This window comes from Pleurodeles waltl, chromosome 7 (assembly GCF_031143425.1).
Source record: "Pleurodeles waltl isolate 20211129_DDA chromosome 7, aPleWal1.hap1.20221129, whole genome shotgun sequence".
In the NCBI taxonomy this organism is placed as follows: domain Eukaryota; kingdom Metazoa; phylum Chordata; class Amphibia; order Caudata; family Salamandridae; genus Pleurodeles; species Pleurodeles waltl.
In genome coordinates, this window is record NC_090446.1 from 45,316,471 (window position 1) to 45,342,578 (window position 26,108).

Below are 26,108 nucleotides of genomic sequence, written 5' to 3' on the forward strand. Positions count from 1 at the left end.
CCAGCAACTCCGCCGGCTCCATTCGGAGCCGCTTCATCGTTGCTGGGTCTTTCCCTCTGGGCGGGTGGGCGGCCTTTTGGCGGTCGCCCGCCCGCCCAGCGGGAAAGTCAGAATTACCGCGGCGGTCATTTGACCGCGGTGCGGTATTCTGGCGGGGGAACTTTGGCGGGCTGCCTCCGCCGCCCGCCGAAGTTAGAATGACCCCCAAAGTGTTGCACTGCATGCTTAAAAAGGTCCAGGTGTTGGGGGATGCAATAATTGACAAATCCTTTCTATTTTGCTGCATAGCATATCCATGAACTAAGTCTGTGGGACTCCCGTAAGACGTTTATACATACTGCACTAGGTGCATGTAGTCAAATTCTAGGACCACATGTGCCAGATTGCTAAATTTAGCAGTCGGGGGTCTGGATGTCTGACATGACCTTGGTTCCTGGTTAGAATGTCCAACATGTGGAGAAGCTTCTTGTGGGGCCTGACTGATATCTTGGAAAGTGTTAAGTACTAGGGCTGTCTGGCCCATGTGGGGGTAACCAGAAGCAGGGTTTGAGACATTTGTTGCATCTTCCAAATGTGCAAGGGTTGGGAGAGGTGGAAAAGTGTAAGTAAAGATCCCTGACCAATTCATCCGTAGGACATTGCCAATGGAATGTGGGTATGGGTACGTGAAGGTGAAGTTTGGGCGTTATGCGTTTTCGGGATGCAAACAGATCTCAGTACTTCAAGTACTGGAGTAGGACTAGGGAGTGGAGTTCCCACCCGCGGACTTGTTAATACATCCAGCTGACTTGGTCTACAAAGCTAAGGTCCACCTCTGGAAGATACTCCTTCAGGAGGTGAATGTGATGCTGAAGAGCCCAATGAAGGTTTCCTGCACAAGTAGCGAATGCCAGCGGAGACTGAATGCTACCCTGTTGTTGGAGCTAATACAATGCAGTCATGTTGCCTGATTTGCTCAGGACCGCTACGTCCTGAATGTGTGGAAGAAAAGCTTTGTAAGCCAGATGTATAGCAAGAAGCTCAAAGTAATTGAGGGGTCATCTTTTTGAGATTCAGCCCCACCAGATGCCTACAGCGGCATCCGTGGTGACAGTGACTTGCAGAAAGAAGTGTAAGAAAGGCCTGCCCTGCCACAGATTGTGACTGTTACTCCACTGCAGACAGTGATGGTAGCTGCCCTTCACCAATACTAGATCTTCCCCCGACCCTCCGTTTCTGACCACTGAGCTGAAAGAGTATCTTGTAGTGGACATGTATGGAGTCTGCCATTGGGCACTATGGAGATACAAGAAGCCATCATGCCTAGGAGACGCATAACAGTTCTGACTGTGGGTTGACAATTTGGCTAAAAAAGAGGTAAGAGCTGCTGGAATGCCAAAACCATCTGCGAGCTTGGATAGACTTTGCCTGTACCCGCATTGACCACCTCAGCTCAGAAGGGTTGGAATTGGTGGAGTTGCAGGTGTGATTGGATGGCATTTATTATGAACCTAGGGCTGTGGAGCAAGGTGATGGTAGCCATGGTGTGGGCTAGAAATTAGTGATTGCTTGCATTCTTCGTCAGCCAATCACATTAGGGGAAACGTATGCCCCTCCTCCTAAAGTGGCCAGCTACCACTGCTAGGCACTTTGTGAAAACCCTTGGCGTAGTGGTGACCCCAAAGGAAAGTACTTTTAATTGATAATGTCAAATTACCATAAAGCGGAGATTGCACCAGAGAGTGGTGGGATGGATGGGGATATGAAAGTAGGAATCCTTAAAGTCTAACACCACTACGTAGTCACCTTGCTGCAGCCGACTGATGACATTCTGCAGAGCATGTAGCGACTGAGGGCCAGAGGTAAAGATTGGCCTGATGAAGCCTAGGTGGATATCTCAGTGTGTAGTCTCCAAGAGGTGGCGTGAAGACCAGTGCCGGGAGTTTGGAAGGGATAATGTATTTGACATAGAGCTTAATGGCAACAGAAGGCAGTGTGTGTCTTTCAGGAGAGATTGGAAAATAGTCTAGTGGCAAATTTTATGGCTATGACAAGAAGAGTGAAGGCATGAGGAGTAGGAGACTACAGATAGACTACTCCAAGAGTCCATTTGTTAACAAGCACCGAATGAATTAGCATGGAAAAGGATGTGATGATAGAATTTGCATATATTTACATTGTAACAGCTAGATGCAGTGGCTTTGGTGTTAATGAATGACCTCACCGGAGTGGATGATCTGAATAGTGCTCCGAGGTTTCCGTAGCAAAGGTGAGCGTGTCCGTCAGAAAGCAGTAGAAATAGAGGGAGTTTTGGAGGAGAGGGGGTGGTATAGGACCTCTGCTTTGAAAGAGCCATTCCTGACTTATAGCCGTTGGGTATCAGAGAATGCAGAGGGGGACAAAAGACTAGAAATTGGGTTTTTGAATGAGTGGTGGGTGGGTGAAAACCCTTCTTAAGCATCAACCACAATCCTTGTATGGATGAACCACAAAAGTCAATAAATCAGCCAGCGCCTAACTGTATGGTAGCTTGGCACAACAGCAGTCAGGCTTAGCTTAGAGGCATTGTGTTAAGTACTTATGTAGCACGCAAACAGTAATAAAGTAAAAACACAACCCAAAAGTTATCCCACACCAATTTAGAAAAACAGAGGAACATTTAATAAAAATAATGAGACCATAATTACAAAAATCCAATTAGCAGAACCAGAGATATACAATTTTAAATGTTTGAGTAAAAACTTAGCACCAAGAAGCAGAAAGTGCTAACTGTGGGTATCTGGCCGTATTAGACAAAGGATGAAAACAGGGACCACGTTAGTCCCACTGAAAAAGTTACTTTCTCAAAGTCTGGCGCGCAGAGTTCAAAACTTCAGGATTTCACAGGAGGAGCTCCACTAAGGCAAGTCCAGGGTCCAGGACCTGGGGAGGCAGTTCGTAGGGATCAGGAAATCACTCCAGCAGAAGCCAGAGCAGAGTTCAGACTGGTCCCAGGCAGGGCCAGTTGCGACCGGTCAGCTGGGTAGTTGCAGGGAGGCCTCCGGAGTTTGTTGTTTCCCTGTAGCTCAGAACAGGAGGTCAGTCATCTGATGCTAGGAGTCACTCTGGCAGTCCTGGGCTCAAGGAAATGGTCCTCTCCAAGCAATAAGGCAGGCCTCAAACAGCAGGGCAGTCCTTTGGTAGCAGCAGGGCGGTCCTCTGAGAAATAAGGGAGGCCTCAACCAGAAAGACAGTCTTCTGAAAAACAAGGCAGGCCTCAAGCACCAGGGCAGTCCTCTGGAGTACAAGGCAGTCCTTAAGTAGTCTTCTACAGGCCCTGGAGCGTGCTGAAGAGTGGGTTTGAGGGTTATATTTTTATAACTGGTGCCAACTTTGAAGTGGAAGAAAATTCTGGAGTCCCCACCCCCTTCCCACAGATGGTTTTGGAATTCCCTCCCTCCCTTCCCATTCTCCAAGGGGATCTGGGGTGACAAAAAGCTAGTGTGACGTTTTTGTGAGTGTGCTGAAAGAGCTTCTTTTGAAATGCAAGTGAGGCAGGACACAGCTCCACCCCTCCTATTTTGACAACACTTAGTCCCCCTTTGTCTTAATCTGGGAGGAATACACAAAGTTCAACTGCCACTATGATCACAGTCATGTGACCAAGGACACAGGCTGCTGGCAACAAACGGTTAGAACAAGAAAATGTCAACTTTCTAAAAGTGGCGTTTTCAGAATTGTGACTTAAAATCCGACTTTGCCATTAAAGACAATTTGGGATTACAATTCTTTTGAGACCAGACATGATATTTTTACCTGTTCCCAATCAAAGGTTATCACTTATTAAATATAATATGGTACCCAATGTTATCCTATAGTAGCAGTGGGCCTCACAATAGTGATAAAACAAATTTAGGAGTTTTTCACTAAGAGGACATGTAAAACTTGAAAGTACACATGCAACTTCTTAAATACACAGCACCCTGGTCTATGGGCTTTCTAGGGGGGCATATCCTAGGGGGGATTGATATTTATTAAAGAGGGGGATTGTGGCTTGGCAAAGGGTTTATTTTGCCACGTGAATTGGCAGGTTAAAACTATGCTACAATGGCAGCCCTGAGACATGTTTTAAAAGGCTACTTAAGTGGGTGTCACAATAAGTGCGGCAGGCCCCCTAGTAGCGTTTAAGTTACAGGCCCTGGGTACATGTTGTACCACTTTACTAGGGACTTATAAATAAATTAAATGTGTCAACTGGGTGTAAGCCAATTTTACCATATTTAAAGGAGTGAGCACAAACCCTTTAGCTCTGGTTAGCAGTGCTAAAGTGCACAGAGTCATAAGACCACTAACAATTTATTTCAGCACACAGAAGAAGAGGAAACAAAACGTTTGGGGGAAGATCACCCTAAGGGCTGTCAGCTCTAACAGAAGGAAAACAAAGAGCGGGATGCAGCAGCATACAGGAGGTAGGTAATCCCAAATGAGTAAATGATATCTTCAAGTGCCGTGGCACAGAATGAGAAAAGGAGGGTCCACATTGCAGCAACTTGGTGAATACTGAATGATAGGAGAGAAAAGAGATCTGACAGACTGACAGTTCACAGGGAAAATCCAGTTAAAGAGAGAGAAGAACCAGTTGAAAGCAGAACATGTAATGCCAATGTTCACAACGGTGGCAAGGGGATGAAGAGTGCTGATTGTATGTGCCAGGCATCTATAGTGTGGCTGAAGAGAGGTGATATTTTGAGAGTAGTCGGGTTTAGCACAGTCAAGTGGTGTGGAAAAGGTTTTAAGAGCTTACATGGACAAAGGTTCTCCGTCGTCTTGTTCTAACGCCATTTGTGGAGGAGTGCCCATCCGTGTTTAGGAGGAAAGGATATGTGGTTTGAACCATGTGTACATGCTTGATGGTTTTGGAATGTGCTCACAGGATGGTGGTAGTCAAGAAGCATGAAGAAGGGTCAGATTTGATGCATTCCATTGTGATGATGTGTCTTTGGTCGGGAAACACAGGTAAAGAGGCGATAAAGTGTTTTCATTTAAACACGAAGAGAGTACTGTGGGTGGATGGTGATTGATATGTGAATGATGGCATGACCAGGCGGAGAGGGGCTAACAGTGAGTTGGGAACGTGGCAGTGAGTTAGAGATGAGTATCATGTCTAATTGTTTGCTCTGGTTGTAAGTGGATGAAGCACTGAGGCCTCTGGAAGAAGCTGTGTGAAGAGGTGGTGTTGCAGTAGATTGGTGAAGCCTACATTAAATACTTCACATAACAAAGAGGAAGTTTTGGGTGTTGATTCCAGGACAATGTCCAGGTCTTTAAAGAAAGAGTCCACACTCCTTGCTGGGTGGTAGAGGGTTGGGACATTCACCTCAGAAGGGTAGATGATTTTTGTTAAGCAGCATTCAAAAGAGGGTGAGGGGGAGGCTTTAATGTCTGACAGAGGCAGTCTTGGGTGATTTGTTGAAATTGGCAACTCCTCCCATTTGTAATGCTGCCTGAGGGTATGGGAGAAAGAAGTATGGTTTTGTAGGGAGCAGTGGGTGTAGCAGTGTTTTGGATCAATCCAGGTTTCAGTAATGGCAGTAAAATATATAAAAGGGGCAGTGTGCATCAACATATTCAGTGATTTATGTCTAGATGCAGACTGACTGGTCGTTAAGGAGGGAACATTTAATTTCAGATACTACTAAATAATCAATAAACAGCAATATGCCCTGAGACTTGTACTTTTGTTTACCCATTATAAAAAGCTTTGGAAAAGTTGTAGATTTGACAGTCACACTTGAATTAAAAAGTTCTTTAATGTATACAATGCATGGATTAGACAAGGTAAAAGGTATTAAGTGTGTCATGACAAAGTGCATTTTTCAGATGTAAAATAGTCTCTTTAATACAGATAGAAGAATACACCTAAACAGCCATTAGGAAGAAGGTAATATTAAAGCATTTCCAAGACGACATTAACAATGTTATCAAGCCAATGGCAGACAGTTCATGAGTCAATGGTTAAGGGAGGCTGATCCAAGGATCTTCAGAGCATGTATAGTATACAACAGGTTTTTCAATGGGCACCAGACCTAAATGACCCTCGAGTCACAACATCCTTTGTGCTGTTTGCTGAAAAAGCAGGAAAAGCTAACATGGGATTTTTTCCAGCTAGGTTTTTTGCATTACAAAGTTCTATGGTTTCCTATGTCAGTTAGAAATTATTCTCTGGACACTAAGAAACCTTACCTGCCTTCCGTTTTATATGACTCTGCATTACGGTGACATGAATCTGTCAGAATTGCCTCAAGGATATGTTTAGAAAACCATTTTTTTTTGTTTTGGGGGAATTAGTTTATTTTCCAAAACCTGTAGCTGACATTTGAATGTTTCATTAATGCTGTGTTAGTCACACAATGATAGTGTGTTCTGCATCACTTTTGGTCCCAGTGGGCATTTGCTGTCATTGCTAATATTTCACTAGAGGTTGAGTCAATTCGTGCTCTACATGAATAACCTTTTACTCTGTAAATAATCACTTTACAAACTCTGATGCTTGATGTCCCAGCCTCAAAATTTAAGATATTAAATATTTAGTGTCTGAATCGGAAAGGTTTTGCAGACATGAGCGAAAGCGAGATGTCTTAGCCTTTAAACTGTGTCTAACCGGGGAATAGCTCCTCTGTCAAAGGTTCAGGATTGTAAGTCTGTCGAGCTTTTCTTTCTACTGTTCTGACCTTTCCAAATAGACTCTCAGGCATATAATGAGGCTAAGAAACTACACAGGAGGAGAAGGTTTGGACAATGAAATGAGTTGGAGCTAGCATCGAAGGTAGATTCTACCGTGTGGGGAAAGTGTTGTGAGCCCGTGCTAGACTGCAATCCTAGTTTAACTGAATTAAAACCTCTTATGCGATTTGTTTTCAAACTGTTTGGTAAAATGCAACCTTCTGGTTCCATCTTTCCATAACTCTCTTGGTGGGGAGACACTTTCCACAAATACTCATTAGGAAGAAAGCGGCAGGAGGGAGGATGTCTGACTACCGCACTGCACCCACTCGGCAGCCGCCGCAGAGTTTCATCTGAGGATTTAGCTCAGAGTTCTGCTTCTGTTCGGCTTTTACCTTGGTCTATGGTCTGCATGACCATTGTTGGCTCAGTATCTTACAAGTGAAGGAAGAACGCACAATAGCCACCGTAGTTATGGCAATCCATGAACAACAGATGCGCCTGCCTGCAACAGCCTACTAGCCTGGACCAGGAGGTAACGGATCTTTCCAGTTAAAGCATGGCCTTTAGGTTGAGAGTTAACAGGAGTGAGTTTGGGGAAATAAACATAAACAAAAACATTTTTTTTGCCATCAAGAAACATTTTATTAGCGGTTTCTCACCTGCATCAAGATCATCCTCAACTCTGCTTCTTTCCGACACCACTGGATCTCTCCAGTGCAATTTTGTCTTCCTTTGCAATCTGAATGATGCTTCAAAACCTGTGGGCGAGTTACCTGCCAAGAAAACACACCTACAACTGTTGATTTCCTTCACACATGTTGTAGCTCAGGGCTACTACCATCCACAGTGTTAGCACAATGACATTCGGAATGAAGCACAAGTGGAGGGTGCAACTAACCTAGTGTGCCTTGTACCAGAGATCAAAATCTCCAACAGCAAACAAACACCAAAGCACCACCAGACCACATACTACAAATTGTTTGGGTGTCTGACAAGATAATGCTAATGGGATTAAAACAAAGAGAGATCACTGGAGGCCAAAGAGAGAGAGAAAGAGAGAAAGAGAGAAAGAGAGAGAGAGAGAGAGAGAGAGAGAGAGAGAGAGAGAGAGAGAGAGAGAGAGAGAGAGAGAGAGAGAGGCAGACATAATACAACTCCCTTGATCACCGCACTACGGAGAGGCCTTTGTAGTCACACTAGTCTACTCCATTTCAGGTGAGATACATGTAGCCATACCACTCTCCCAAAGGCCATAAAAACAGTGATTCCATACAACACTCTGCAGCCCAGCTATGAAAGCTACACCACTTCCCCCCTACAGGCACAGCAGCCAAACTACTCTCCCTCACCTAGGAAAGGCAATAAAAGACAACTCCAGCCCAGGAGACAGCAGTGAAGCCAAACTACTCTTACCCACCCTGAAGAAAGCAGAGAAGAAATATCACTCTCCTCCGGCCCAGCAGAGAGCAAAGGATCTACACGAGGGAGCAGCTGGGCCATACAATTCTTCTTTAGTGGAGGAGAGAACAGTGGAGTCAAACAATTTTATTCCATCCTGGGAGAGGGCCTTGGAGTCTTACTACTATCTTCCCTTTCTGGAGACTGCAGTAGAGCGATAATTCTTCTTGTCTATGGAGCAACATAACTCCCCTCCAGCTCGGGAGAAAGCAGTGAAGCCAAACAACTTTTACCCACACAGGAGAGAGCAACAAAGCCATACCACTCTGTTCCAGCCCAAGAGAGAGCTGTGGGGGCATCCTGCATTCCGACACCCAGGATAAACTAGTAGAAGCCCAGTTACTCTTTATCAAGTGCAGTCCAATATATACCACTCAGCATGAAACACAGGAGAGCAGGGTAAGCATTGCATGTCTCCCCACCTAAAACAGCAGCAGAAACCTCTCTCCCACTCAAGGCAGGCGTGGAAGGGATCCTAATGCCCTTCCCTAGGACACAGCAATGAAACCAAACTGCTCTCGTATGTGCCCCTTTCCACAGCAAGCCTTGTACCAATGCATAATTCAAGTCCTATGCAATTAAAACAACACATGCAGTCAACACGCGCTAATTCGTGGCTTCAACACAATCTGATCTGACATGAATGAAGGCACACAGCCAACCATTTACAAGAGGCACTGCGCAACAACATTAAATCTAAAACAAGTATTCACAAAAATAAAACAAATATACTGCCACCTAAACATGGCTGTCATATTCTTGCATTAACAATTTCATATTTTAAAAAAACATTGAGACGTGGCGGTTTCCTGCTGATAAATGTAAATAGCAAGCCTTCTAGATGCTCCCTGCATTTATGTTTTCGTATTATTTTCTGTCACAGTAACAATAATAAATCACAACCTAACGGAGCACTCAAATTGTAGGCCGCTATAATGTTACAACATCACTTAACACCAACTTAAAAAACGCAGAGGAAAAATAAACCCCAATCTAACTGGGTAGCCAAGCAGGAGGCAAAATAAATTGCAGATCTTTTATAGTTAAAATAAAAATATGCACATTTTAAATCAGATTAGTCACTGAAGAGAAAGGAACTATTTTTAGGTGGAAGTGAACAATGTGCACAGCCTTTGTGCAGTCACTAAGTAAAGGGAGCCAATAGATAAGGTGTGCCGACCCACTCCCCCCGATGCATGCTGTGGTGTGCAGAAGCGAAACGTGAAAGTTAAACTGACTAATGCATGTATTCTGCTGACCAAAACCCACTCTTTGTAAGCATATTATGTATTCATTTGTTTGAAAAAAAATAATCTGGCAAAACAGCTAATGCTGTCTCAAAAGGCCAGTTGTAAAAAGAAAAACACATGGCGCATATGTGCCATGACACAGCCGCCAAGCGAGATGAGGTGTGCACACAGATGCATCACCAAACATGTGTGCAAGGCAGGCATGAAACGGCCGCCATTTTATATTTACTTTTCCAAAAAGGTGGTCACCTGTTTTGGCGCAGTAAATTAAAGAGACAAGAGCTACTGGCTTTGCAAATGTCTTTTAGTGTGGCTGCTGTTCAGCACGGTTAAACGTTCGTGGCGTAGAGGAGAGTGGCGTGGAGTCTTGTAGAGTGGAGTGGCGTAGAGTGGAGTGGCGTAGAGTGGAGTGGCGTAGAGTGGAGTGGCGTAGAGTGGAGTGGCGTAGAGTGGAGTGGCAAAGAGTGGAGTGGCAAAGAGTGGAGTGGCAAAGAGTGGAGTGGCAAAGAGTGGAGTGGCAAAGAGTGCTCTATATTGCAGTGGCATAGAGTGAAGTCGCGCGGCGTACAGTGAAGTAGAGCAGGCTGGTGTAGAGTGCAGTGGCATAGAATTCAGCAGTAAACAATATGGCATTGTAGAATGCAGTGGTATAGATCACTGTGTTGCATAGCAGAGCTCAGTGGCATAGGTTATAGTGGCAGAGAGTGCAGTGGTACCGAGTACAATGCAACAAAATAAAGAACAGTGGCGTAGAGTGCAGTGGTGCAGAGCAGAGTACAGTGTCATAGAGTGCAGTAGAGTAGAGTACTGCAAAGTACACTGGTGTAGGGTGGAGAGATGCTGAACAGAGTGGGTTACAGTGCAGTGGTATAGAATGCACTGGCATAGAGTTCAGTAGTGCACAGTAGAGTGGCACAGAGTGCAGTGTTGCAGAGTAGAGTGTTGTACAGTGCAATGGTATAGAGTGGCGTAGAGTGCAGGGGAGTAGAATGGTGTAAATTGGCACAGAGTGGAGTGGCACTAAGTACAGTGGTGCAGAGTTATGTGCAGTGGCGTAGAGTACTGTGGCGTACAGTGGTGCAGAGCAGAGTACAGTGGAAGAGTACAGTGCAGTGGTGTAGAGCGGTGTACAGTGGGATGGAGTGGCAGAAAGTAGAGTAGAGTGGACTGGTGCAGAGTGCATTGGCGTAGAGCAGTGGTTCGCAACCTTTTCACTTCTCTGGACCCCCACTTTATCATTACTGGAACTCGGGGACCCCCACTTTATCATTACTGGAACCCGGGGACCCCATCATTGAGTCATTAGTGAAAGCTGAGGTCCTATTCTGTTAATATTATTTAATTTTCTAAGCAGTCACGGACCCCCGGAAGAGGTTTTGCAGACCCCCAGGGGTCCCCAGACCATAAATTGGGAAACACTGGCATAGAGTGTTGCAGAGTATAGTGCTATAGAGTGCAGCTGCATAAAACTGAGGGGCTTACTATGCCGCATCTACGAAGTGGCATAGATTACAGAGGTGCATGGTAGACTGCAGTGGCATAGAGTGTAGTGGTGTGGAGTGCAGTGATGCAGATTGGAGTGGCACACAGTAGAGTCGCATATAGTGCAATAGCTGAGTGGCGCAGAGCAGAGTGGCACAGAGTGCAGTGGCATAGAGTGGAGTGCTGCAGAGTGCAGTGGAAAAGAGTGCAGTAGTGCAGAGCAGAGTGGCGTAAAGTTCAGTAGCAGTGGTGTAACAAAAGCCCCTACAGCCCCCGAGCTCCAGGGGGGCCCCCAGCCACAGTGCACGGGCCCCTGACCTGAGAGCTCCTGACAACCATGGGTACAGGGCTGGCTTTAGGGCAGTGCGACCAGTGCACGGAGTTTGGTGTGGGCGCTGTGTTTAATAATAACGTATGGGTTTAGAAGCATTGAACTTGCTTGCGCATTCAACGTGTACTATGCAGATCACAAAACTGTGAGTGAACTAGGGCTAGTGCTTCAAAAAAGAAATGCATGTCATAGAGGGGCTATGGAGAGGTGAGGGGCACTGTTAGATAGTGGTAGTGAGGGAATTCGTGGAGATGGGGGGCATGAGGGGCCCCCAATAAAGATTATCGCATGCGGTGCCACCAGTGCTAAATCTGGCCCTGCGTGGGGGCCCTCTTCATGTTTATTGTGTGGGGGCCTTAAAGTTTTGTTACGCCACTGCTCAGTAGAGTGCTGTGGTTTGGAGTAGAGCAGCGTAGAGAGCAGTGAGGTCGACTACAGTGGTGCAGAGCCCAGTATAGAGTGCAGTAGAGTCAGGCAGGGTAGAGGGCAGTGTCGTTAAATAATGGCATAAAGTTGTGTACAGTGCAGTGGTGCAGATTAGATTAGAGTGGAGTATAGTGGATTTGCACAGAGCGCAAGGGCGTAGAGTGGAGAGGTGCAGAGTAGAGTGCATTGGTGTAGAGTGTATTGACATAGAGAGCACTGGTGCAGAGTGCAGTGCTGCAGGGTGGCCTAGAGTGGAGTTGTGTAGAGAAGAGTTGAGTAGCCTACACTGGAGTGGTGTTGAGTGCAGTGGCGATGAGTACAGTGGTATAGAGTGCACTGGCCTACAGTAGAGTGGTGCAGAGTAGAGAGGCGTAGAGTGAAGCGGTGGACAGTGCAGGGGAGCAGAGTGCAGTGGCGGGGTGTAAAGTGGAGTGGTGCAGAGACAGTGAAATGACATGGAGTGCTGTGGAGTGGAGTGGAGTATGCATGGTGTGATAATACACTGCCATTACAGACAACACATTTTTGATTGAAATGACCATTACATTTGCATGGACAAACAGATGTACTAATAAAACTATAAAGCGCACAAACAATAATAATAAATAGCATCCCCTACTGTACGGATTTGCTTTGATCATATTAAAGTATTGGTTTTCAACACAGTTCAGATTTAACAAAAAAATGTTCTTCATTTCATTTGTACTTTGCTAATTCTGACATACTCAGAGTTCATTTAAATTTTCTTCTGTGCTAGAAAAACACATTTCCTCTACCACCAGTATCCAGTATGATTGTCACATAAATCCTCTCACTTTTAAGTTAAGGAAAGAAAAGTAAACGCCAAGCCCTCTCGGAAGACAGAGTCTGACATTTGATCTATGTCTCTGACTGCACAGCAAAAGCGGCAAGATAAGAACGTGATTTACAGGCCTATTTACAGAAAGAAGCACTGGTGGAAGAATACGAGAGGTGGTGTAGAAAGGCTTTGCTCCTTGGGAGGGACAAACTGAATCTGGAAAGCCTAAAACACAAAGCCAGCAAATAGAAAGCCAGAAAATGTGGTACAAAGCCAATGGTAAGCAATAGGTGAAACCAATTTCAAAGGAAGCTTTCTGGATGTGTCAAAGATGTCTATAGCAAACCAGACAGCTGTGCCGTCTGGTATGCTTCGCCCTAAAAAATTTATAAAATGTGCACAAAAGAGTGTGTTAAGAAAGGAGTGACCTGCCAACAAAGAGTGGCTAAAAGGAACTCCAAGAAATAAATAAATAATTAACTAAAACATGAATTCCCCGTTGACTGCTAGTAAAAAAGTAAGCAGTAGAAGGACACACGTCATCCATTCAGAATACATTTAAAGAGAAAATGCACCAAATGACAAACAAAAATACAGGGAAAAAAGCCATCAAATAAGAAGCACATGAATGATATTGACAAGAAAGCCACCCAATCAAATGGAAAACCAAATACAAATATTTTTAAAAAGCCATTCACCCAAGAGCAAGGGGCTGACCCAAAGCACACTATATGTATATATTTTAGTGTATATGAGACAATCAGTCTTCAATAACAGATAAAGTGGTCTACAGGGAGACCTATAAAACATACAGGCTCATTAAATATATGCATGCATTGACAATTAGCAGAGAGAACTTCAGAACAGGTTTGCATTTTATCTCCGTATACATTACCCATTTTTTATGATTACACAACTCTTTGTGTTGCAATAGGTGACGTTGTATCTTTCGACAAAGGATCACAGATGGTCGTCACAAATGATCAAAGCTAACACACATATCAGGCCTCGCATGAGCTATCAAAATGTCTCAACCAGTATCTGCTTCTGAACAAAACACAACAAATGGAATAGCTACTTACTCGACCTTTCGAGAAACTCATTATAGGATAGGAAACCACTACTTAAATGATACAAAACAATGTATGTCCTTCTCTAAAAGGATCACACTGTGCCTGCGCACAAGCAGTACTATATAAGAAACTCTATCAGAGCAGGTGGGAGAGGATAGATGACATGAACACGTTAAACTAAACAGGACACATGCCAAATGTTTGATCTGCCCCATACCTTCACCCTCCAGCAGAAAACAAGGTTTCAAAATACTTGTTTAAATAGAAGCACCTTACAATACCCACCAAAACTTTAACTACATTCTAGCTGTCTGCCCCAGACCCCAAGGGAGACAGCCTTCTCAGAAAGGTGTATACTGTTCCTGTAATGCAGCAAGCTACTAGCCACATAGTTTCAAAAGCAAGAGAAAACAACTCCTTAGAGTAACCTAGCTGTCAGAGGTCCCAGTGTTCCTTTGCATTCATGATTAATGTCTCGTAAGCAGACACTGGTGTTTGAGAGCACCATGTGTCATAACATCAATTCGTACCGGAAAAGCAGAAAAACAGGAAAGGACAAAGTCATATTAATTCAGCCCTGATGTTTTGTTGTCTTATGAATACCATTATGTATATCAGCCGTAAACTACTCAATTTATCTAAAAGTTGCCAACTTGCCTTAGGTTACTTTAATGCCCAACCACATGGCAGGGCCTCGAACGCAGAAGGAAGCACAAAAACACTAGACAATGTAGGAGAGTTCAGGCACAGCACAGGCCACAACAGAGAGCAAGCAAGAGTGAAGGAAAGACAGGGCAAATGGGAGGCAGTCAGAGAGAGAAGCAGAAAGAGAAGTATTTTATGGCACCTTTTACACAAAGATAATAGCAGATCTGGCAGTCCAGCGTACAATGCTACAGAGAAGGGTAGCATGAGTAGAAGTGGGGTAACTAAATCTCAACAAAACTTTCAAGTTACCAGTGTTTGGACTGTGGAGGATTCCTGTTTCCTCTGGTCTGTGGCGATTTTCTTTGTGAACGATTCTCATCAGTATGTCAGGGCTGCCAGCTGGATAAAAAGCTACAAAAATGAAGTGTGAGTTAGAGAAGTGTCTTGGGTAAAAGCACAGAGGCAAGAGGCAGGGTGCCCTCCTAGTCACAGGGAATTGATCAAACTCTTCTACTTACATGAAGTGGGATCATTAATGTCCACTCTCCTCTTTGGATCATGGGGGTCCCGTACCTGCGCCCTGTCCCGTTTCTCAATTCGCAGCAAAGTGTCAGGGTTGGCAATGTTGTAGCCTTAAGAGGAAAATGTGGTATTAGAATGAGAATCTTGATCCTCTCCATCTGACAGATCTTCAAGGTAAAGCAATCACACAAATAAACAGGTAATTGACTCAAAAGCAGCAAAGATGTTTGCCCATTTAGCCTGCCCACTGCATACCTACCCTTGACAGCTAGAGACATATTCTCCAACTTTTTTCTTGTTTACACGTACTTTCTTCCTTTGAGCTCACAGACCTTTCTAAATTTGTTCATACTTTTTATTTCCACCACTTCTGCTAGAAAGTTGCTTCAAATTTCATTAACCTTTCAGTGAAATCTTTTTAAGATGTTAAGCCGGAGTCTCCTTCCTTCTTCACCAGCCAATTCCCTATTGCGACATCTTGCTTCAGGAACTATTTACAAACCAAAATCAGCCTGTGGTGCAGCTTCGATACCGGTTATGAGTGCGAGTCTCCCCATTACATCTCCTACCCCACCTTCCTTCTAGAGAATTTAAATTCTTCAGCCTCTCCTCATGGTTCAAAATGTGAAGCACATTATTCCACTACTCAATTTTTAACAACCTCAATTCTATATTCATCCTTTGGGAGATTTGAGATGCAGGTCTGGTTACAATACTCATTATTGATGAGTATTGGAATAACAGGTCTTGCTTTCTCCTTGTTAATACAGCCCCGTAGACACCAACACTTTTTTCTGTCATAAATTATTGCATCGTCCACCACCACAAGATCCTTTTCGCCTTGTGTGTCCCTTAAAACCTCACGGTAGGTCCACTATCACTCCCTACAGTTCATGTGACACTAAGCTATTAGAAACAGATACAATGTGAGGGCAAAAGTTTTAAGTGATAATAATAAGCTATAGAAGAAAAAGCCTTAAATAACAATGCTTTTGACTTTCCACGAGTTTCTCTCCCTGTCTTTCATCCAATCCCCTATGCAAATCTTATGTGAGAGGAAAGACAGCTGCTTTAACAGCTCCATAATAAACATAAAGCGGCTATGCAGAATCGAACTAGAGAGAATCCTACTTAGAAACAACCTTAACGGACTACATAAAAATCCCAAAAGTGACCACAAAGCCATGTCCTAAAAAATATTCAGATTATTGTCCCAAACAAATGCCCCAATTACATCCATGGCATACCCATCATAAGCATGCAACCAGCCCTCCAAACAAAACTCTTACCTGAAAAAAATGTAAAATCAGCAAGGACATCCACCCAAATCATATAGTCAAGGAAAGCTCTATCCTGAATAGTGCAGTATCCAAGAACAGAACACCACTAACATCAAGTTTCATGCATACCACCTCCCTTGAATGACTGGCACTTTAACAACAAACCCTGTGAAACCATGGAAACCCAACAAACTATTAAAAGAATGTGAACATATTGTCATTGAGAAATCACCTGCACCAGGCTGCTAACTTTGTACCTAAATGCTTAATGACCCCTTGAAATCAGCACTAATTATTCATCCATTTGAAAAGCCAATCACAGCAAACCATGCAATATCTAGTAACTATATCATGGAGCAAAATACACAACTACTAGTAGCGTCCACCCATAATCCTTGTTTGTAAACAGTAACAGTCTGGATTTTGAATAATATTGTTATTAAACCTTATATGGGTACGCATGTTTCGATCAGGAAGCACATTAGTGCAATGTAATTCATCAAGGGCTTATATCACAGGATTTATCGACTGATGCTTGGCTCGACACAAATCTCACTTCCTGTTGTTCCTGGAATTGGACACAGGTTGTCAAAAACCCATAAATGAGAGTTCATACCTCTGCACACAAGGACAGTCCTGGGTCCTTGTCAGATCAAATTAACCATCATCAGTCATCTGGAGGATCTCTCATTTGGATAGTCAACCACTTACAATGTTCCAGCATTTAAGCATCAACGCTATGGAAGAAGAACATGACAAATCTCACAATTCAGCTGTGAGCAGCCCACCAGGGGACATTCAACTGGAAAACAGCTAAATATGTTGTTTACTTTTAGACTTGCACATGTCTATTAAATTTGGTATGGCTGTATTTTTTATGCTGCAATTGTTTTTATAAACAATGTATATTAAAAGGATGTACGCAGGTTGTACAAATACAAAATATATATCACAAAAAAATAATTAACTTCACATAAACTTATACTTTTGTATGAATTACCAGTAAGTATAAGTTGAAACAATCCCTAGTAACCAATAACAATATTTTCATTATAAAGTGCATGTACTGATGTACTTTATAAAAAACATATAAATAGTTAAAAGACTGTTACATTATTATATACTTATGACTTCCCCTTTTGCAGATAGCTATGTTTCTGGTTAAAAAGAGTGGACATCAAACTCCCAATCTAGTCCTCTAGTTTTGGTTTTATCCTAAATGTTTTGTTTTTTTTGCAAAACCATGCTTATACAAACCCTTGCAGACTGCTTTACTGACAAATGGTCACGAGAACACATATCATTGAAAGTAACCGTTGTCTATCATTTGGGAATATTATGTACAAGGATCATTTCTATTATTTCAAAAATATTTCTCCATAAAGAAGAAACTGTCACAAAACCGCGAAAGACGGCTAGTAGTAAATCTCTCCTTTTAACAAGCCCAACATCAATGATCCTCAACGAAAATCCAAAAAAGAGTCAATTATAGTCTGTAGTACTTTGCTGCGTACAGAGTCACCTTTATGCTGTAGTTCTGCCCACACATAGTATGTTAGCCACCTTTTCAATGCCTATGTCCATTTCATCCATCCATTCTGTTTTATATTTAGCCGGCACATTTTCTTATTAATATGTGCATTCTTCAAATAAATATGTGTAAAACCTGTTGGTGTAATAGGTAAGTCTGCCTGTACGAAGGCAGGTTATTGATTCACCACTGACCTTAGTTTCAAGAAGCCTTAGTTTTGCTGCAGCACCTTAAAGTGACCATCATTCATGTGTGCACAATAAAACTTTAGTAAAGAACAAGCACTGGCAAATCCAACAGGTTTTGATTTGAAGTGGTAACTCATGAAATGAAAGGTTTTTTTAAGGACTATTTTTATTTAGTTTTTATGTTCATAACCAAGTTAACACAATACACTGCAAAGCATATGAGACCCCTCAGATACCCATCTCTCAGGAGAACTACTTACACAGACAAAAATATATATCAACATTGGCTGATCCAGCAGACCATCAGTGGTCCCCAGCAAATGGTAGTACCATAATGTAACCAATTCACAAACAATCTAGGCATTCCAGAATTTCAATATAACCACAGTTGGTAGCCATCATCATTGTATTCATAAGTGGACCCCATTTGTTAATCTTCAGCGTCAGTACTCATCCCGGAACTTGACTCATCAGTAAAGTGCTCCAATACGTGACCCCAAGTCATCAAATCGGTAGGTGCACCCTCATCCCTACGTGCCAACCACATATGTTGTTCTTCTGCCACTCCAAGATATCCCGCATCCAGTATTCCACCGATGGGCTCCTAGAACTCATCCAGCCTATGGCCACAATGTGTTTAGCCAGCACCAGAGCCAGTTGTGCCAATTTGTATGGGATTTTCCACCCCCTGGACTGCGCCACCATCCCCAGTAGGCATGTCAATGGAGTCAATGCTATACCCAAGCATGTAGCCTCTACAACCTTTGCAAACACCTACCACCAGAACAGTTGTACCCCCCTACAGGACCATGCTAGGTGTAGGAAGGAAGAGTTTGCCTCAGCACATCGAGAATACCCGGCTCCCCTAATTAGATCAACTTTGTTAAGATGAACAGGAGTGGCCTAGGTGGGGTGCACAAAATTAAAGTGTAAGAGCATAAATCTATTACTGCACGAAACGGTGCGCACCAGCGACAAGGCCCTGGCCCAATCGGTGTCCTCCACTGGTTCCCCCAACTCCCGCTCCCATACCCGACGTGCCACATAGGTTGTACCAGGCATACCTTCCCAAAGGGCCCTAAAACAGAGTGATTTAGTGTCTCCTCTCCCCGCAATTTATAAGTCCATTCAACACCTTACAGGATGGCAGGGCAACCGGAAAATCTCGCCAAACCGCCCGTGCAACACTTTCCATCTTAGCATATTGCAGAAATGGCCCAGGCCCAAGCCAAACGTGTTCTGTGCCTAGTGAAAGAATATGAACACGGCATAATGCAAGGTTAGCACATAAAATCCAGACAAGGACAAGGGAGCCCTCATTAAAGCCCTTATATCTTTAAATGATACAAAAAGAAATTAAAGACATTGATAAAGAGTCCCCTGCCGCCCTAATTTCATAAACAAACAAAGCTGTAATCAAGGCAAGAGAGGCTTTAGTACAGATCTCCTTTTATGAGAAACAAGCATTGGCATTACTGAAGCCTCATCCGCAGCGCTGAGCGTGTTGCTATGGAGTTCAGGTAGGGTGCAGAGGGGGAGCAATGGGTAGGGAGGAAGATGCACTGATGTGGGAGAGAAGGGGAGAGAGGGAGGATGTTGGGAGGAAGGATCAGACAGGGTGGTAGAAGCGATGGCGGTGAAAGAAACAGTCGGAAAAGCCAGTGGAGAGAGGTAAGGCACACTGGAAACACAGAGTGCGGCACAAAGAGCAACACAATGGAGGGAAAGGCACTAGAAATGCAGAGCAACCGACAGGGGTGGAGTAAGGGAGAGCATGACACAAGACGCGAAGGACGGGGAGCCGGACCAAGCATTGGCGCACAGTGTACGGGTAGGAGGAAGCAAGCACAGCAGACAAAAGGCAAAAGAGCACGGAGGAGCCGACAAGGAAGCACTGAGGAGCCGACAAGGAAGCACTGAGGAGCCGACAAGGAAACACTGAGGAGCCGACAAGGAAACACTGAGGAGCCGACAAGGAAACACTGAGGAGCCGACAAGGAAGCACTGAGGAGCCGACAAGGAAACACTGAGGAGCCGACAAGGAAACACTGAGGAGCCGACAAGGAAACACTGAGGAGCCGACAAGGAAACACTGAGGAGCCGACAAGGAAACACTGAGGAGCCGACAAGGAAGCACTGAGGAGCCGACAAGGAAACACTGAGGAGCCGACAAGGAAGCACTGAGGAGCCGACAAGGAAGCACTGAGGAGCCGACAAGGAAGTTTGTATGATAAAATAGTCCATCAGGCAGTCTATTGTAAACATTCAATCGGAGAGTGAAAAGACACATCCACACAACCAATAACATTTGGTAGGAACAGAAGCAATCCACTCGGCTGAGCCAAAACATGACTAACAACAGCCAGTTATGTGCCTCACTTTCTATAAAATCACCAATACTAACTTACAACTCTGCGCCTGTCACTAGATAGATGCAAGGATTCGAGGGAACTGAGCTGAGCCTTCCCTCGCACTTTGGTACAGGTCTGACGTGCATTCAGGTGCAGCCAACATAGTTCATACTGCCTTGTAGGCTTGAGCTCAATTTTTCTGCATCCAGCATTTTTCTGGACCACTCGATTCAAACCACATTGTAGCCATGTGCCTAGAGGAGATTCATTTTAGAAGTCATTCCTATACAAGTATACGCAACATCTCTAAAACAAAATGTTTTTAAACATTTTAAACGAAAAACGTATACGGTGCTACTATACCCAGCGAAATCATAGCTTGGTGAATTGCTCTCATGGCGTTTTTGTACAGCTCCTTCTGCCAATTGCGTAAAAGCGTCCACTCCTCTTCAGAAAAATAAGCAGCAACATCACGGAACGTAACTGGTGCCTGGAATAGAAATGTAATGTTGTATTACAGGCCATTTTATTTGTTTAAAATAGGTGAACAATATGAAATGATTGCAACAATCAGGGAAGCTCACAAGAGAATCTTTTTAGTGTGCCGCGTGACACAGACACAAGAGTTTAATCATGTTTGGTGTCTGCACTTGTTCACCAGAAGCCGTCAGCAACCTACCTGCTCAGCACAGATGGAGGTCTACGCTTTTCAGAGCCACAAGCTCTTGAGGAATTTATATTCAGTGTCTGAGCAATCTCAGCCTCACAAACCCTTCTTCTCCGTGTACCACAACATTTCAAGAAATCACCCTGACCCTATTGTGGGGGAGAATTGTGTATTGCCTTTCTCCCAGCAATGTCCTAATTAAGAGACTTTCTTGTTAAAAAGGCAATTTTACAAGTCCATGCAGACAAGTGAAATTAGTTGGGTCTGCGAAAGGGAGCCCTGTGATGTTTAAAAATATGATGGTGGTCTGTCAACTAGTCTACAAAGATACCCATTCCACCTTACAACCAAAATCGGGTGAGTAAACCAGGTAACATTAAAGAACAAAGCTCCATCCGGGGAATCCCTCCATCCATTCTTGCTAACAGTAATTAAACCGGTCTGGTATGTATAAAGACATACTCCTACATACAACAAGATTAATTCAGGTTCTCAGAATGCAAGTCATTCGCTGTTATAAATAAGACTGAGATTTAGCTTTATTTGCGAAGTAAGGAAACAAAAACCATAGTATGATTTGTTGTTGCATTAGTTACCGCCTAATTCAGTGGTTTTGCTTACAAATTAGGCTCAACTGGCAGCAACAAAACCACAATGCTTAAGTGCACATCTATCACATGCTATTCCTTTCCACCTTTTCTGGTGTTGTCAACCCTTCTTTTGCACTATGTAAGTATGCATACATGAATACGTGCATTATTTAGTTGAATAAAACAATTACATTTGGAAGAACAGAACAGAATTATTAACAACAGCATTCAAAATTAATTAAAATAGGATTCCCAACTAAATAACATGGCCAAAAGGAGCCAAAATCTCCCACTGGTAACGGTGGGGCAGAATGATGAATTATCAACTACCCTCGAAATACCTCATTGGTTAGGGAAGTCTTGGGTTGAATCCCATATCCCCGTTAATTCTACATGCCCAACGTTTTTAGGACCCCCCCAGTATTGCTAAGTCTGGGAGTGCGGAAATAACACTCCCACGTAAAGGATGTCTTAATGAGACCGAAAGGCTGAGACTGGACAGCGAGTACAATGCAGTAAAGATACCTCAGCAAGATAAGTGCTCACTGTTGGAATGGTTAGCAAACTACAGCTTTAAATCCTGAAGGTCCAAATCTGCACTTGTATACTTACATAATAAACAAGCATTTGCAATGTAATAGGTCTCGCATATTTCAAACAAATTAATTGTCACGTTTTGACAACAATGCCCACGAGCAAAAACAAAAGAAAACATGAGAAGAAACTGAGAAAAGACGACTCTGCAAAATAAAATAAACTTAGCTTTAAAAAATAAAACTGCAATTTTGTGGAGGCTGAGCATGCTTTTGCCAGCCACACGCCTTCTGTTTGTGGGGCACTTGAAGTTAAAAACAAAAAATATTACCTCAATCACATCGAGAGCAGTGGATGGGCACTAATTAAGTTGCATCAATTAGTGCGTGATCCCTGCCCCACACAGAGAAATGGAAGTGATGCCATACATGCCTTGACGAATTATAATGCTGTAAAGAAGAGTGCCACGCAAATCATCAAATGGTGAGCGACAGGTGGGTTCCAAGCCCTGTACTGAACACAGCAGAGTTTCGCAAGCGAGAAGCATGCGCTAGCACATCACTCGCAGACTCGACCCTAAAAAATAAAAAAGTTGTGCACTGGACAACAGAGACATCTATTACTTACAGCACCACGGAGGTAGCAAGCATTGCATAAACAAAGCTATTACTATAGCTTTGGGCTTCAGAGGTGGCTGCAGTGCGAAGAAGACCACACTTAACATCATGAATGATGTTCTTCCAATAGCGGACAAAGGAGGATCCTGTCTGCTGATACTTCTTGAAGTCTCCTTGGCTTTTGACACAGTTAACCACAACATTCTACTATTCACCTTAAATTTTCAAATGAGTCTGCGGAGGACAGTCCCAAAGTGGTTCTGCTGCTACCTCAGCAGTCGCCTCCCACCAAATTAGATGACCTCCTATATCATCCAACCCTGGTCAATCAAGGAGTTCTTCCCTAAGGCTCCTTCCTAGCTCTGAATTCTTTTAACCTATACATGCAACCCCTAACTACAATTTTCCACCAAGCCAAATGACAGTACCATCTTTACACAAATGACACCCAACTCTATCTCAAAATCTCCTCCCTAAAATATATAACCCATCTCAATCAAACACTAACAAAAATCAAGTGTGGCTCTCAAGTAACCACTTTAAAACAAACCCACTTAAGACTGACTTCCGTCTCATCCTCAACCCTGTGCCCCTCACAGACACAACTTTCCATCAATACACAACTGGTTCCACTGCCTGAACGCCCTAGACTGCACTCCAAAGAACGTCCACGGCACAAAATCTTCTGGAATCTCCCTTGACAAACACCTAAACATGATTACCTGCATCAACTGCACCATCGAAGGTGAACTACACCAACTCAGGCTTCTTAGGAAATCAAGCTATGTATTCTATTACCCCGTCTTCCGAAATGTGCTACAAACCCTTACATTGTCAAGACTATATTATCGTAATGCGATGCTTACCGACACACCCAAATGTCAACCAGCACCACGAAGGGCTACGTTTAATGCGGCCGCAAGACTAATAACCGGAGTAAGGCGCTAGGAGCACATCACACGCTGTATAATCTCTATAAAGCGGCTACCTATAGAACATTGCATTCTAAAGGTAGCCTGTATCACACATAAAGCTGTACATGACGGAACCTCAAAATATCCGGCACAGACTAATCTTATCTGCTCGAAGTTGCACTCTGAGAAGCTCGAACGCCCTACTCCTTGAAACACCCGTATTCCAAAAAGAATACACATTCTCTCAATCCTTCACTGACCGCGCACCCAGGATCTGCACAAACCCCTAATTTCTGACCATGCATTGGTCGGCTTTAGCTATACCTAGGTAGTCATAAAACTTGTAACCTTCCGCTATTAAGGGCTTGCACGCTTCAGACGCTAATGTGACATTACTTTTAAGTATCTGCCTAAATTGTTACCTGCCTGTTTATATTGTGCAGGTTTCCCTACTCATCCATAGAAACTGTAGCCAAAGGTAGACTGATTAGAAGCATCTTATGCAACTGTTGCATTACCTTTACATTTAGGACTACACTATTACCTAGCTGTATATATTGTGATATATCGTAACCAACTTGATTAACCTGTAACCTACACCACAACTTTTCTGCATAAGCTGTAACCAGAAAGCTCAAACTGCAAGCTAACTGTAAATGTGTTGTTACTCTGTAGTCTGTACAGCGCTTTGGCACTCTCGAGTCATGTTTGCGTTTTATAATACTCTCAATAATTAACTAAATATAGGGGGAAATGGACCAAGCCCTCTTTTTCATACAAACAAGTCTTTATTGCTGTTTCAGGAGTTTTTCACTGTGACAGACACCTTGGTTTGCTCAGGCCCCTGAGTATTTATACTTGTCGCAAGCACCATCACGTGGGAACTCAAGTAATGATTACATTTTTATCAGGTTTAAAATGCACCAAAGAAGTCAGTGATCGAAACCCAAAACTACAGGGAAATCTCAAGTGAAACTCCGGCACCAAGACACATAACAAAAGACGAAGAGGCAGGGACCCTCGAGGCTTCCTAAAATACTCTAGAATTTAGCGGAGTTGTCTGTTCTTTCTCCTCCTAGGCACTTCTATAACCCAGGCATCCCTAAAGCATCAAGTGCCCCTGGTTGTCCTGAAGGGAAGAGCTGCGCAAATTATTTTAATAAATTGATTTATAAACAAGTGACAGTTCGGTGCATTAATACATCCGCTATAAAAACGTCTGCGGATCACAGTTTACACCTAAATTGTTAGGCCTTAAAACTGGTACAACCTATTTGGGTGAGGGTACCACCTGTTGTCAACAGCGGTTTGAAGTAGCAACACAGGACCAGAAGGCGCTATGACAAAATGCATGTTACCGCTATAACAGAGATCTCTGTTCAGGACACCTTTAAATACTTAATGTCCCTTCCGGCAGGTCCAGGGACTTTGTGGGGTTAATTGTTCCTAATATTTGCCCTGAAGTTTGTTTTTAAGATAAAATTGAGCAGTGACAACAGGTCTCCAGTAACTACTTGTCAGTTACCAGTAGTCCATCCTGTCCTGCGCCTTCTATTTACAGTTTTATTTGGAAGTATACGCTTATAACTATGACAGTACAAAAGAAAGAAATCAACACGGTGGTCAAGCCTGGCATGGGATAAATTGAGATCTGACAGTAACAGCCATGGTATAAATATTAATCAAGCCGGAAAGAGGTGGAAACGCGCAAAACGCAATTAGTAAGGTACACATGCAATTGGTAATATAATTTACCATTGGTTTGGCTAAAATGAATTTGCTTACATCGCTACAAAAAAATCCTGAATAAGTGGAAAGTGAGGTGATAACGGTTATCATAAATAAAAACTGAAACTCCAGAGACATCAGTTTCCTATATTCTCCAAGACCCCATACATTCTGCCGACAAGGCGCTAGGTTCTGTCTGCAGAACTCACCACATGCACCTACAATAATATTATTAAGAGCAGTGTTTAGTGCAGCCTGGCACCGCCAGACCCTTTTTTGCAATTCCATGAAACTATTAATATTTCCAATATGACTAAGCTGACAAATATGGCGACTATCAAAGTGCATGAAAAAAAACCACTAAAATAATAATGCATAATAATTATAAAGAGGTACCAAATGTGACTGCACAGGAGCTACAACACTTTATTTCAAAAAGCAGGGACGATGAAAAAACTGTTAAAATATCATTCGCTGATTTCAAAACAGAAATGTTGCTTGCAATTAATTACTGCAGATCCTGTAAATAAACCCACCCTGGATGTGGAATGCACGGGGCAGGGCTCACCTTATCCGAATAGCAGCGGGACATTGCTGCATTAATTAATGGGGTGCACAGGTGGAGGCGGTCGGAGACAGGATGTGGGAGCGGGCTCGGGACCCCCCAACTGATCGCGGTCCCAACTCCCTACTCTTTCCCCTCCTGGTGCACAAATCCCAACAATACTGCAGTTGAGCGGCCCCCACCTGGCTCCGGGTCGGTGCGCATGCGCACGACGCGGGTACGCTGCTTTCAGGCGCAGGCGCAGTGAGAGCGCCCCGGACGGAGCACGCTCTGCAGCTCGGCGGGAGGGAAGGGTGACCGTGGGGCACGCGCGACATGTGACGACACATGGCGCGCATGCGCAGACTCGCCTGTTGGTAGCTTTAACATCCCCTGGTCCATTCATGAATTGTAGTTAACTTCACTCCCTAAAATATATAGAACTTAGACGTGGGCGAGCCCAGTGAAGTGTCTGGGTACCCCTATGAGCT

General features: G+C 43.6%; 1 protein-coding gene across 1 annotated transcript in view; it reads right to left on the bottom strand.

Annotated features, from left to right (window-relative positions):
• The window catches only part of LOC138303596 (zinc finger protein ZFP2-like), a 62,227-nt gene extending 36,424 nt beyond the window's left edge, over window positions 1-25,803 (bottom strand). The window contains exons 1-5 of the mRNA XM_069242877.1: window positions 25,642-25,803; window positions 20,387-20,513; window positions 14,670-14,783; window positions 14,461-14,562; window positions 7,344-7,457 (exon numbers count right to left, since the gene is read on the bottom strand). Coding sequence (XP_069098978.1) covers window positions 7,344-7,457; window positions 14,461-14,562; window positions 14,670-14,783; window positions 20,387-20,513; window positions 25,642-25,665 — 481 coding nt within the window. The 5' untranslated portion in view covers window positions 25,666-25,803. The remainder of the gene's footprint in view (window positions 1-7,343; window positions 7,458-14,460; window positions 14,563-14,669; window positions 14,784-20,386; window positions 20,514-25,641) is intronic.
• Window positions 25,804-26,108: the final 305 nt, after the last annotated feature.